The 14,081-nt window shown below is 40.2% G+C and overlaps 1 protein-coding gene and 1 long non-coding RNA gene across 5 annotated transcripts in view; one reads left to right on the forward strand and one right to left on the reverse strand.

Annotated features, from left to right (window-relative positions):
• The window catches only part of LOC116806909 (spindlin-Z), a 172,207-nt gene extending 167,321 nt beyond the window's left edge, over positions 1-4,886 (forward strand). For all 4 annotated transcript variants that reach the window (XM_032744727.3, XM_032744728.3, XM_072923080.1 and 1 more), the window contains one exon: positions 1,158-4,886. In XM_032744727.3, the coding sequence (XP_032600618.1) occupies positions 1,158-1,357 (200 nt within the window). In that variant the 3' untranslated portion in view covers positions 1,358-4,886. The remainder of the gene's footprint in view (positions 1-1,157) is intronic.
• LOC140682175 (uncharacterized) lies at positions 4,081-13,675 on the reverse strand. Its single transcript, XR_012053447.1, has 2 exons — positions 9,063-13,675; positions 4,081-8,666 (listed from the first exon to the last, which is right to left on the reverse strand). It is a non-coding gene; the product is annotated as an uncharacterized lncRNA (long non-coding RNA).
• Between the last annotated feature and the right edge of the window lie 406 nt (positions 13,676-14,081).

A 14,081-nucleotide genomic window follows, 5' to 3' on the forward strand; every position in this document is an offset into this window, starting at 1 on the left:
AAAAGAAGTTTGTCTATAATATTGTGCTCTTACTTCTGTCTTGTGCCTCAAAAGTGCTTCTCCAACAGAGGCAATTTTGACTTTAAAGTAAATCATTAATTTGATAGCCAAACAGTAATTATGCAATGCACTACATAAATATTATTTTAAATTAATTAATTTAGTTTCTCAGACTCTCTTCCTTCAGACCTAGCACTGCTGAGTAAACAAGTGGCACTTATTTGCATAACCTCTGCAGTAATCCTATGGGTTTAGATTTTTTTCCAGCCTAACAAAAAGCAACTTATCTGTGACCTGAGAGAGAACCACAAATGTTAATGGAAAAACTAACTTTGATTGTATAAAAACCAAAGCAAGCTCTTTCAGAGTTGGCACTCTGAAATACCTTGTAATTACTTTAAAAATTCTGTTCTGCTTTCTTCTTTCTTAGAAAAATAAGTTAAAAGACTCATGCTTTTCATATTTAAGTTTTTAATGTGTTCTTTTTTCCTATCTATTGTGGGTCCCTTCCAGATCAGGATATTCTATGATTCCTTACCTCTGTTTCTAAGACACTCTGAGCTATCTACCCTGAATTTGGGTCCTTTACAGACAATGTGAATTGTGTATTTAAGGATACTTCTGGGTAGATTTTGCTTGAAAAGCAAATAATAAGATTAAACTTCTCAACAGTATCCATTCTAGTGTAAAATTGAAAGCTCCTTTCTACAGCATTATTGATTAAAGAGGTTACACCTAGCTTGGAAGATGTGGTTTTGTTGCAATGACATATTTGCATTGACATTTTGGATAATGAGTTCTAGTACACCTGCCTTTCTGTTAAATATACTTAGTGCCTTGTTCTGCTGGGGGCTCAAATTCAATTATCTACAAACATTTTTTGTAATTGGTGTGTAAACCTTCATGTCAAAAGATTTACTTTTCTAACCAATTGAAGTGCTAATTTTTAATTCATAAAAGTGAAGACGATATTACTTAAAAAAATAAAATCTGTGACTACTCTAGAAGCATGACAATAGGTTCTTGTCTAAACAACTTCAGATATACTTTGCATTTTGAACTTGTGACTTTCTTAACTTATAAAGAAGTCTGCAGTTTTGTATATCGGAAAAAATCCATAAATGTCTACCAAAGTACAATGTATTTTCATATTACAGATGATTCACCTCCTGCAGAACGAGAACCAGGTGAAGTTGTAGACAGCCTGGTAGGCAAACAAGTGGAATATGCCAAAGAAGATGGCTCAAAACGGACTGGCATGGTCATTCATCAAGTTGAAGCCAAACCATCTGTCTATTTCATCAAGTTTGATGATGATTTCCATATTTATGTCTATGATTTGGTGAAAACATCCTAGACGTCATCATGAACTTCTGCCAAATTTGTGGAACTATTAAATGTAAAATTTGTAGACACAGACTTGACTCTTTTTCAGTTGAATGAAAATTTAAATGTCCCTGCGAACCCACAATCTCTGCCAGCAACTGTTTTGTTTTGAATAATACTAATTTATGTGAATATGACACATCTTGTGTAAGAGAGCTCCTTTTCTTGAAGGAAATCAATATATTTGGGTGGTAGGGAGTTAAAAGCAAAGAACAGTTGCAAATTCAAGCTGTGTGAAGTCAATCTAGTATTGTAATCTAGATTTTTTTCTTAGATTAACTTTTTCTTCAACCTTGCATCACCTGTTCAACTGCCACATGCAAGTGTAGTTTGCTATTTTCCATATGCCTTCTTTTGCAACATTAAATTTAATTTCTTGGCTACTGGCAGTCCTTGTTTTCTGGGTTGGGACAGAGGTGACTTTTCTGAAAGATTTAACCAGTTTGTGCAGCAGTAAGGAGTGTCTAACCCATGTAACATCAATTTACTGTTTCTATTCTTTGTTTCAAATTAAGTTATTAAATGCTTGTGTGTTTTTTACTAGTCACAGGGCAGTAGGATATCAAGTGTTTGACTTATGCACCTTTCAGTGAAAAGGCTTTAAACGATAAAAATATATTTAATCTGTATATCCAGTTAATTAGAAAATGAAAGTTAAGGCCCTGTGTTTACAAGTTGTAGGAACCAGTAAAATACACACAACAAAGCTGCCATTAATCCTAAATATTGTGTTCTGTTTTGTTATACACATTTCATAGCAGAATACAAGTGCTTGGTGCCACAAGTTTAACAGTTTATAACGCTACTTATGCAGACTTTGGGCTACACATTGGCAACCAGTAGTCTCTCATTTAATATCAGAACCTAGCAACCTGGATGTTTGTGTGTGGACTTAGAAACCTAGTATTAGTTAATATTTTACACAGTAAATACAAGTTTATGTGGGAGGGAGGTCCTTTTACACTGAGGACCTCCTTTAGAGAAGGAGAAGCATTTCTTGCCTTCTCCTCAGTCTGCTGTATTCCTTTGCTTTGTTTTGTGCTGGGATTTGCTAATGTTTTTAGCCATTTTGGTTCAAGAAGGCATAATTTCAATGTATTCTATTTTTGGCTTTTCCACATAAGGAGTGTCCAGACAATTCTACAGTTTAAACCTGTTGTTGCCTTTTGTGGTGTACTTGCTTTGAGGTATGCCATTAACATGAATTCCATTCTGTAGACACTAGAGTTATGCATGCCAGTGGTGTACTACCTAATGGGAGCTATAGGCTGTGTCAGTGGTTCAGTCATCTGCATTAGATTGTGGATGCAAATAACAGCCCACAACAGCAGAATTCTTTCACGGTTTAAATCTTGCAAGATAGGTTTAAATCAAGCTTAGGGTATTTGGTTTTTTTTAAGAATAGCAACTTTTAAAACCATCATATTTGTAATGAGGATCAGCATAGCAACAAAATTTTCATGTTGAAGCAGAGTTCTACAGGCTTCAAACCACTGCTTCACAGAAATACAGTATGTGAAGAATGTGAATACAGTCAATGCTATTGATGGAAAGAAGGAATACATAGATATCCAACCTTATGATGTTAGTGGAAGGATGCAGGAGAGATACTGCTAATCAGAGATCAGGGGTCTGACCTCTATTGTGGGTATTCTTAATAGCAAAGACTCAGTGGCTTAAGTCCTTTTCTGTCTTTTTTTTTTTTTTTTTTTTGGCCTGATTTCATACTTTAGCCTTAAGGCTTGTGCCTCATTATGCTGTTAAATGGTAATACTGTATAAATATGGTATAAATTCTTTGTCTCTTGCTACTATATTGCATTATGTCCTGTATTTAATCATGGGCAAGCAAAGGCAGGCTATTGTCCTTCAGTTCACAACTTCTCAATCCAGTCTTTAAGCACCAAGTATCTGAGTCAGTAAATTTTCATTGTGTTTTGAACAAAATGAACAGATTTGCAACACAGTGCTTTCATCCTGCAGATCTGTTATGTGCTTCCTATTGACTCTTAAGAGTCCTGCATGTAAATCTCAAAGCTGAGCCTGGCTCCATGAGCTCAAGTTGATATTTGTGGCACAAGAATGAGTGTATTGATTACACAAAAAATACACTAATAACTTAGTACAATGAATTTTGGGCTTTACATCTAAGGATGTAACAACAAGGTTTGTTTTGAAATATTTGAGGTTTATCTCTACTGGAACATTTTTAGCATTTGGCTTGCATTTGTGAAGTTTTATGTAAGCCACTCTAATACACCACATATTTTGCTAAGTAGAATATCATCTATACAGTATATACTGTCAAATTTTATGGTTGTTTTTAGATGTCCCCATTGTCTGTTGCATGGGATTTTTATTTTCATCTTTTTTTTTCTTAAGGTTTCTGTGGAGGGGTAGTTTTGGTTTTGTGGTTGGTTTTTTTAATAGCTTAAACCACCTTTTTGAGACTTGAGACTTATTCCACTCCCTGCCATCTGTTTTGGGCTTACTTTAGGCTCATGTTTCAGATCTGCATGCAGTGCTTGCATTACCCTAGTAGCTACATGTTGGTCCCTTGTTCTAGGGGTTCAACATCACTTTCCAAATTTATCATAGGTCTTGTGATGACACAAGCCATGGATCTTTGTATAAAAATTATTGGCCTCTCATTTACCTGCTGTAGTATTGTTGTATATTGTATGTGCATGATGTCAAGCTGCCATGGAAAACTTTTAAAAAGGAAAAAAAAAAAAAAAAAACCACCTTAAATGCAGACCATCCTTTTTTGCATGCTTAGAAGGTTAGAACATTCAATGTAACAAATGGAAGTTGCATGTTATAATGTTTAGGTTTGGGGTTTGTTATGTTTTTATTTTGTGTTCAGTTTTTTGTGAATTTCCTTATTGTGCTGTTTGAATGGTTGTTAATAGGTTTAAATGCACTGGTGAGGCAAACATAGTTCCAATGAAAGGTAATTTTCCAGTTGTATGTCATACAGCATTTGAAGGGACCATGTATTCTGTTCAAGAATAAATAAAATCATAACTGATAAGTAAAACAATGATATTTTTTTTTCTTTTGAATGCCAAACCCTAAACTAAGTGGGACTACATAAAGACTGAAATACTTTGGGAAAAATCCTATTTATTACAATCTTCTTTAAATTAATTCTTTAAAATGGAGGATTCATCTTCAAATAGAATAAAATACAGTTGTTTCAGGGAAAAATAATTAGGGTAAAACACAGTTTCTGGTTCCTTGAAAATGTTGTGCATTTTGTATTTTATATCATTAGTGCAATTTGGATGGTTCTTGGTATGTGTATAGTTCAAAGGTCTTTGTGTTCACATTTTAAAATTAGGTAGTGAGTTCATCTTTAAAGCTTGGTTTTGTTACTTTTATTTTCTTTGCATTTAGAAGTATGAACACTTTAAATCTGTTACTTAATTCTGTAAGCAATTTTTATAATTATGATGTAACTCTATCCTTAAAACATTTAAAATAAATCCTTTATGTGCATCTCATGACTTTAAATTTTATTCTCATGAGCAAAATGTAGTAATGTGACTTCAGACTGCAAAGAAGCAGTTTCTTCAGTATTTTAATTTAAAAAGGCTTAGTATTTTATAGTTGGACCATGTATGCTGGTATAATACTTTCCCCTATGAAATAAGTTTGCTTGCTAAGTCAATTTTTTTTCCCCATGTAAGTATGAATGTAAGTAAGATGGAATTTCACTGAGGTAAAGCATAATGCTTAAATTGTATTTCACTAAAAAAAGGAAAATTCCTCCTCAGGGATTTCTGCAAGTCTGTGAGGAAGCATCTTATTTCCAGAACACACTAGCTCATGCTGTAATCAGTAGTTAAGCAGCAGGGAACAGTAGAAGTGTTTGTCAGTGTTTAGCTCATAGATTTGACTGCTTTGAATTAATGGGCTTAACTAGAATTGGAATTTTATTTTACTCACTAAGTTAAAAAAAAAAAAGGTAGAATTTATCCAAAACTAGACATGATGAGCAGTGAAGAGAATAATAGCACAGTTTTGTGAATTTCCTTGAGGCACATAAAGTATTTCATACTAATCAATGAACACTTAATTATTTTCTGTTGTTTAAGGTAAATTCCCAAGCTTGATTTTGAATACTGAAACCTGATTATAGGAGGAAAAAATCTTATAGGAATAGCCCAAAATATATTTTTGACACCAAGTTGTCGACACCTCTGCACAGTGGGAAAGAGTGCACCCTCAGCAAGTGCATAGATGATGCAAAACTGGCAGGAATGGCTGATACACCAGAGGGTTGTGCTGCCATCGCGAGGTATCTTGACAGGCTGGAGAAATGGACTGACAGGAACCTCATGAATTTTAACAAGGGAAAGTGCCAATTCCCACACCTGGGAAAAAACAACTGCATGCGCCAGTACATGATGGGTGTTCACCAACTGGAAAGCAGCTTTGTGGCAAAGGACTGTATGTTTGTAGTGTCCTAGTGGACACCAAGCTAAACATGAACCAGCAATGTGTCCTTGTGGCAAAGAAGGCTAACAGCACCCTGTGCTGCATTGGGCTGTCGTTGCCAGAAAGTCAAGGAAGGTGATCCTTCCCCTTTACTCAGCACTGGTGAGGCTGCATCTAAAGTACCATGTCCAGTTCTGGGCCCTCCAGTACAAGAGTCATGGACATTATGGAGAGAGAACAGTGAAGAGTCACAAAAATGATTAAAGGATTGGCGCACCTCTCTTATGAGGAAAGGCTGTCACCTGGCTTTATGGGGACAGACCGGTTCTTTTGGAAATCCTTGGGAGAATGATGAAACTAAGTTGTAGTTACAATTAAAGTTGGTTTTTTTTTTTACTGGCCTTTTACGATCAGCATAGAATGGTATGATCAGAGTAGAACAGGTGTTTTAATAAGCAGAATCAGTGTAGCACAATTCTATAAGTAGCATAGCACAGAATTTCAAGGCATAGCTTAGCTTATGGCTTCTAATCACCTGGATCCTTTGCATGTCAGGTCAAATCTTAATATATGACTTTCCATATCAATATAACAATCATAATCTAGGCTTGAAAGATGTAAAAGAATTTGAGTGACTAAATCCTCAGTAGAAGCAGATGATGTCGGAGGCATCCCTGATCACTGGAGGATCACAAGTTTTGCTGTCCAGCAGCTGTTTCAGTCCAAGTCCCACTTAAGACTTAACTGCTTGATTTTATAGGCAGTGCTATTTGTGCTGCTAAGCTTCCCTGTTCTGTATCAGGGTCACAACCACCTGATTGGCCAGATACCTGGGACCTTCAAGGCCAGTAAGGAGGAGAGTAGCTAGCCTGGTACCCGGGAACCTGAAGACTGATAGGAAAGGGGAGAAGTCTGCCTAGTGCACAAGACCTTCAAGGCCTGATGAGAGAAAATGAGGCTGATATGTGCCCAGTTGAGTCACAGAGAATGGCTATTTGCCTAATGGCATTAGTTATGTTAACCATATTACCAGGGGTCAGGTGTAGGTGGTCACACTAAGAGAGCTGGGAGTGTTTAGCCTGGAGAAGACTCAGAGAGGTTCTCATAAATGCTTACAAATACCTGATGGGAAGGAATGAAGAAGAGGGAAACATGCTCTTCTTTGTAGTGCCTAGTGACAGGTAGAGAGTCAATGGGCACAAGCTAAAACATAGGAGTTTCCATTTCAACATCAGAAAACTAATTTTTTTTTACTGTGAAGGTGACTGAGTGCTGCAACATTTTGCCCAGATATGTTGTGGAGTCTCTCTCCTTGAAGAACTGTCTGGACATGGTCCTGAACAACTGGCTCCAGATGACCCTGCTGAGGATGGCGGGGGGAAGGTGTGGACTAGGTTCCAGACTCAACCATTCTGTGATTTTAAGGATTGACAGCCTGGGAAAAGTTATCAAGCTTCTAAGCATTCTTTTCAGGCTTTACTCTTCCCATATTACTAGTTTACTGCTCTGAATTCCTCAGTTCCTCTTCCAGATTTGGAGTATAGCAGCAGTATATGTGCAACAATGTAGCTGAGGTCCCACTGGTATCAATAAGCTGGTATATATGTAACAAATATTCCACCTAGATGTTAATTACTGCTTTCTGTTGCACAACCCTCTTAATCATTGTCACGATTTACATAAATTCAGTTGAGCAAAAAATGTAAATGGCTTTCGTATTCTGACAATTTAAATACCTATATATTTTGGTGCCTTTTTCTCCAAATAATCCTTAAATTTACTTGTGAAAGTCACTCCATTGAATACAAATCCTTTATTTTAACATCTCCATGCTTTTTGGTGTTGCACTGTTACTCAGGTCTATACACCAGACTACCCTATTCAAAGTTGACTCTCGTAATGAATACTGACATATGCACCTCAGTTTGAGCAACCTTTTTTTTTTTTCTTTAATGTGTTTCTGTCCTGGTTTGAAAGACAGGTGTCTTCTAAGGAAGGCTGGAGCCTCCCTTGGAATGGAATATGTAATCCCCTTCCCTCCAAAATACTATCATTTTGAAATTAAGGAGCTTAATTTTGAAATTAAGGGGCTTTCAGGCAAAGATATGAGGATAGGAATAACAGTTCTTTACTAGTCTGTATAACAAAGCAAACAAACAACAATACCTATGGCAGTTGCAACAAATAGAATCAGAAACCCATTATCAGCCTTCTTGGCCACAGGCACTTTCCCCTTTAGTGTAGTGATGGTCACAGCCGGCAGGGGTGCTTGTGGCTCCCGGTTGGCAGGGCAGGTGCGATGATTCCACTGTGGCTGCAGGGGGTGCTCTGGAGTGAGCTCGGGGAGCACGTGGTAATGGCGGCTTGACCAAGATGGGAAGGGATAGAAGAGAGGCTTGTTTCACAAACCTCTGGGGCAGTCGATTCTGGTGCCCCAGCAGGACCCTCGGAAGCAGCAAGCTGGAAGAGCAGGAATGAGCAAAAATCCCGGGGCGGTGAATGAGAGGTATCAGAAGCTCCACGGCTGTAGGTGGAACCGTGTGATGTCTCAGCAGGCGGGAGGTGTGGGGCTACAGTGTAGCTAAAGCTCGGGAGCAGTGCCAAAGAAGTGGCGGGGGCGGGGTAGCGGCGGTCCAGATCCGAGCACAGCAGGGAGAGGCGAGCTCAGGATCCCGGGCAACTGAGCAGATGGTGAAAAGTCCCTCTTTTAGTGAGGTAGGTGTTAGTAACGTCCTAGTTCAGTGGCTGTTCTCACGAGCAGAGGCTCACCCCACAGCTCTGGCGGCACCACCGAATTCAGTCTCTCAGGCGGCAGTTCCAGCCATGCTCTTCTGAAGCCTAGAGAGAAAGGGAAAGGGAAAGAGAAAGAGAGAAAGAGAAAGCAGCTGCTCCATCCCAGTCCTTTACCAGTCCAATTCTTGAGGTATCTCTGCCCCTCAGATAAGAGAAGGGCAGCCAGATGCCCTGCTCCCCCGAGCTGGGCCACTTCTTTTGTTTGTCGTAAGTATGCAGTCATTACTGTTTCCTAGCAATTTATGGAACAAAATTCCCTAAGTAAAAAGAAACAAAAGGAAAAAAACTAAGCCCCAACAGTGTTCCACTTGAAACTGACATTTGAAAGACATATTTTTGTTAAATTAAGATAAACACCTGTCCTAGTTTACGGCAAATTTGGGGAAAACCCTCCAGAAGGAGCCCCCAGAAAACAAACCCCCACGGTCCCTCCCCACCCACCTGGTTCGGGAAAAAATTTCCTCTGAGAGAAGTGGAAAAGAACCTGTTTATTCAACGAACAAAGCACCCCCCAGCACCAAAAAGAAAATTAACAACACCAGATGACAACAAAACTCTTTCACCACTCTGACGAGATGAACAAATCCAGAAAGTCTTTCCTGGGAGTGGTCGCCCTGGTCTGGGTGCTGGGGATTGCTCTCCAGCCCTGGAGCTGGCTGCTGCAGATCACAAAATGCAGGATCTCGGTGCTCCTCGGTGTTTCCCAGGTCCCAGTCCGGAGCAGGTTGGATGGTATTCAGGAAGAGGAAAGGAAAAGAAACAGTCCAGGGAAAGAATTGGACTGCTTAGCTAAACTAACTAGGAAGCAAAGGCGAAAGCAGAAGCAAGCAAAGCAAGCAAGCCAAGCAAGCAAGCAAAGCAAGCAAGCCAGCCAGCACTAGCCTTTTCTAGACAGCAGACCATGGGGGGAGGTGAACTGGCTGATAACAAGGCAAAACAAACCTTCACTTTCAGAGTCAGTTCTGAAAGCACAGAACATAATATCAAACGAAAACAGAACACAGGATTGGAGATACAAACACCATAATGTCACCCTAGGACAACACCACAAGTTAAAGCACACTTTATCCTACTTTAAATGCACATTCAAGTTAAATCAGTGGAAATTTACATAGCCACTCTGGGCAGTGGAGAGATCTAATAACACTTGTGCGGAAGACAGCTCTGAAAGGGCATCTAAGCCTTTAAATATGTATAAGGAGATATAAGATCCTTATGCATTTTACACAAAGATTGGACTGATTTTTAATTCTGCAGAACTATCTACATGTGTTATATACTCACATTTGAACTGAATTCTGAGATGTCTTCTTAAATTATCCTTATGAATATTTTGATCTACAAATGGAGTTGTGCTGGGAATTGTGAAAAAAGCATATTATATGATTGGCTCTTTGTAAATATTAAAATGAATACTTATATGTATTATGTTGGAACGTTATGCTGTATTAATATCTTTTAAGTAGTGTTGAAGCGATAGGTGGAATAAATAGACTCCACAACTTGGGGTAGTTATGAAGTGGGTATGTATTACCAGTGCTCAGCACAAGTGATATAGCTCTCCAAGATTTGTGCACTGAGCATTAGTCTGACCCAAACTTTTATTCACAAAGGTGTTCCGTATGCAATACATTACACAACTTTTCTATGCATATTCAACCCCTGGCCCTGCCTGTCCTTGCCTCTCATGCTAAATAGGTCCACGCCCTTCTAGGCATGTCTGGTTTGCCGTGGTGGTCCTGCGGGGGTCTCTGGTGGTGTCTTGGGGCCGAAGATCGTGGTCTTCCTCATGGTTGAACTTTTGAACTTTTCTCCTTTGCGCATGCACTTTTGGTCTTTTGGTGTTTATCTGAGTATCATCTGTCAGTCTCGGTAGGCTTAGGGACAGAGGAGCCTCTTTATCTAGGTTCTTTGTATCTTCAGTCCTTTTTGGTATTATTCTTTATGCAAGAAGCTTCAGAAATTTGCATTTTCTTATGCCCTTTTGTACCTTGGCAGAGGTTTCCTAAGTAAAAGGTTAAAATTCAACACATAACTCTACAAGCTAGAATATAAATGCTTAATTTATTTTGTTAACTTAAGTGAACTCCAAAAATCTCTGTTTCAGTGTGGTAAATATAGTTTTTAGGCTATAGCATATTAAAATAGAAACTATGTGATGTAAGATACTTTTTATAACTAGCTCAAGGAATGGAAAAGATAATCAATAAATTCTTCACATTATCCTATCTGCATAGAGATAACATCAACAGACACCAAGATCCCTGTGAGAAATTGCTACTCACTTTTCATAATTTTAGAAAAGTTTATTAAACCATACCAAAAATACAACAGAAGACTGAGTAGAGAAAATTTTAGAGCGCCGGGAGCAATGGATTTTCCCTACCATGTGTTCACCCACACAATGGAGGTTTTACCTTTTAATTCTTTAACCCCTCCCAAGGTTCTGTCCATCGACCCCTTCTTTGCTGTCCAGTGGTGGAGACCACATCTTCAAATCCTGATTGGAGGTCAGATGTTGCCATAGGGACAAGCCGACCCTCCCTGATGTCCCAACCCCTGCTGTCTCTTGATAGCAATGATAGGGGGTGAAACATATCTATAAATCTATAAAACTTTTCTTAACCTATATACATGATAATTGTGAGAGCCAAACATTGCATTACTCATCTATCACAATCCCAAAAAAAAGAATTATTGTCTCCTTATCGGGAAAGCTCAGACTTTGAGGAACCAAGAAGGTTGATTTAAAAGATGGGGGGGAAGCTAAAATTAAGCAGAAACACCCTAGTTTGAAAGGAATGTTTGAATCATGTATGAGATATATGAATATGCAATAAGCTATTGCTTTAAGGAGTAATCCTTTGTTAACAAGGGGTGCTTTCTGGAAGTGCCAGGCACCTGGATGTCCATAATTCTTTGCTTTTTATTGTCTCTTATTGTCCTAATTTTTATTACTATTTTCATTACCATTAAACTTATAAAATTTTAACAAAAGTGAATGGCGTTTTTCACAATTTGAGGTTCCACCAAGGTCTACAACCTCACTTCTGAAACCTCAGAGGATTTTCAGTGAGGGAGACGCACCCTGCCAAGTTTGGCAGCCGCGCTCTGTTTCTTCTGGTGTGATCAGCAGATGCAGGTTCCTACCCGGTGGACAAAAAGAGACAATAAAACAAAGAAAAGGGAAAAGGCTCCCAAAAACCACGGTAATTGGTCCCCTAAGATTTGTGTACACAAAGATCCGGAAAGGAAAATGGATTGTAAGTACTTTTTGGGGGAGCAGATATGGGGGGGTTGTAAGACGTGTGAATGAGATGTGGGCCAGCTACTCCAGACCTGCAAAGTAATTGTGGAGTTGTTGAGGGTCTAAACCACACAAGATACTCAGGAGTGCCAAACTCAAGAGCATCTAGGCTTAAAAGTTGCTAGACTGAGAGTAGCAAACTGAAGAGCTTCTGGGCTTAAAAGCTGCTAAGTTGAGAGTAGACACACTAAAGACTCAGGGGTGTGTGATCCAAGAGCACCTTGAAATGGCCAATAACATCTGAGATTTTAACAAGTGATTTGAAAGTAAAAGGTACCTTATTGTTGTCTTGTTGTGTGTGAGAGTCAGTGAGAAATAAAAGTGAGCAAATGTAGATTAATGAAAGTATATATAATGTAGATTGTTTATTTTAAGCTTCACTTTATCTCTTTGGAGGGAGGTGTATTGTATTGAACTCTATTGTGAGAGAAAGGGTTTTTTTTTTTTTGTAGTAGGAAGAAGGTGGTATTTAAATTGTTAGAGAGTGTGGGAAACAGAGGCAGGGGACGAATATATAAGATCTTGAAAAATGGGACAGAAAACCAGTAAGTTGAGTACAGGGGGGAAAGAAAGGGGGATAAAAGGGTACCAGCAGAGATACCCCAAGATAGCTCTCTGGGAGTTATGTTAGCTAACTGGGATACAAATCCTTGTACAAGGAGAAAGGACAAGGTAAAGATGATCCAATTTTGCATGATAGAATGGGCAAAGAAGGAAATAAGATCTGACCACGTTTATTGGCCTAGATACGGCTCTTTTGAATGTTGGATTTGTCAGGCTCTGAATTTATTTGTAAATTCAAAAGAACTATTTAATCCAGAAGAAAGATAATATGCTGCATGCTGGACAGGAGATTTTAGGAGAATTAAATCTTTAAAATATCAGAAACCCCTGAGACAAAGCAAGAAAAGAAAAAGGGGAAAGAAAAGGGCCTGGGACAAGAGGAAAAAAAAAAGAAAGAAAAAGACTGGGATCCTTTACAAGTATTGCCTCCTCCATTCCCGCTTGTTCCCCCACTGTTCGTGGCTGCACCACTCACCCCAGCTCCCGTCCCGGCCCCGGCCCCGGCCCCGCCGCTTGCGGCTGCACCACTTGATCCAGCCCCTGTGCCGGCTCCGGCCCCGCCAGTGAATTTGGCTGCCCCAGTCCCAGCCGCCTGTCCTGCAGCCACTCCGCCGGCCACGCCGGGGGTCCCGTTTGTTCCAGCCGCTCCATCCCCAACTGCTCCTCCCGCGGCCTTTCCCACTGCCCCACCTCCGGCTGCTCTGTCCATGCCGGCTGCGCTAGGCTCCACCGCTCCGGCCGTCCCATCCCCGACCGCTTCTCCCGCGGCTGTCCCTACTGCCCCACCCCCGGTTTCTCTGCCCGTGCCGACTGCACTGGGCGCCACCACTGCTGCCGCCCCCGCCCTGCCTGCTTTGTCTACGCCAGCTGCGCTGGGAGTTGCCGGCCCAGCCGCCATGAACCATGTGTGGGCCATCCATGCTCCGGTTTGGTTTCCACCAGAAGACCCCCCTCCTTCGGCGGTTCCGGCAGCAGACCCCACCTACGCCCTCCCCTTGGAGGACCAAGCCTCGGCGCGGATCCCTCCCCTCACCCGCCTTCCTTCGACACTTCCATCCGTCCCTGCCCTGGGTCCCGTTCTCTTGGTAACAACAGCTACTGCTGTTCGAGAAAACTTTCTCCCTGAAGAAGACGCACCTTATCAAAACACAAGAAGCTCAATTAAAAGACAGGCCTCCCCTGATCTTTCCTCAAAACAAGGGAGAAAGGTTATAAAGTATAAAGAACAAAAAGAGTGAGATGAAGAGATTAGTTTATTCCCACTACGAGAAGTTTCAATGGGACGGGAGGGGGGGGGGGGGACGGACGGGGACGGGGTTTGTAAATGCCGCTTTGACTTCTTCTGAAGTCAAAAATTTTAAAAAGGAAATTAAAGGATTACTAGAAGATCCCGTAGGCACAGCTGAGCAATTAGACCAATTCTTAGGTCTGAACAATTTTACTTGAGAAAAGATACAATCTATAAAGAAAACAGTTTTTTCTCGGGAGAGGCAAATGATCAGGGGTGCTGAAATAAAAATTTGAGAAAAGGAAAACCAGTAGGCCCCCCCCAGGAGATCAGAAAATGCCAACAGCATGTCCTAATTGGG

This window comes from Taeniopygia guttata, chromosome W (assembly GCF_048771995.1).
Source record: "Taeniopygia guttata chromosome W, bTaeGut7.mat, whole genome shotgun sequence".
Classification (NCBI taxonomy): domain Eukaryota; kingdom Metazoa; phylum Chordata; class Aves; order Passeriformes; family Estrildidae; genus Taeniopygia; species Taeniopygia guttata.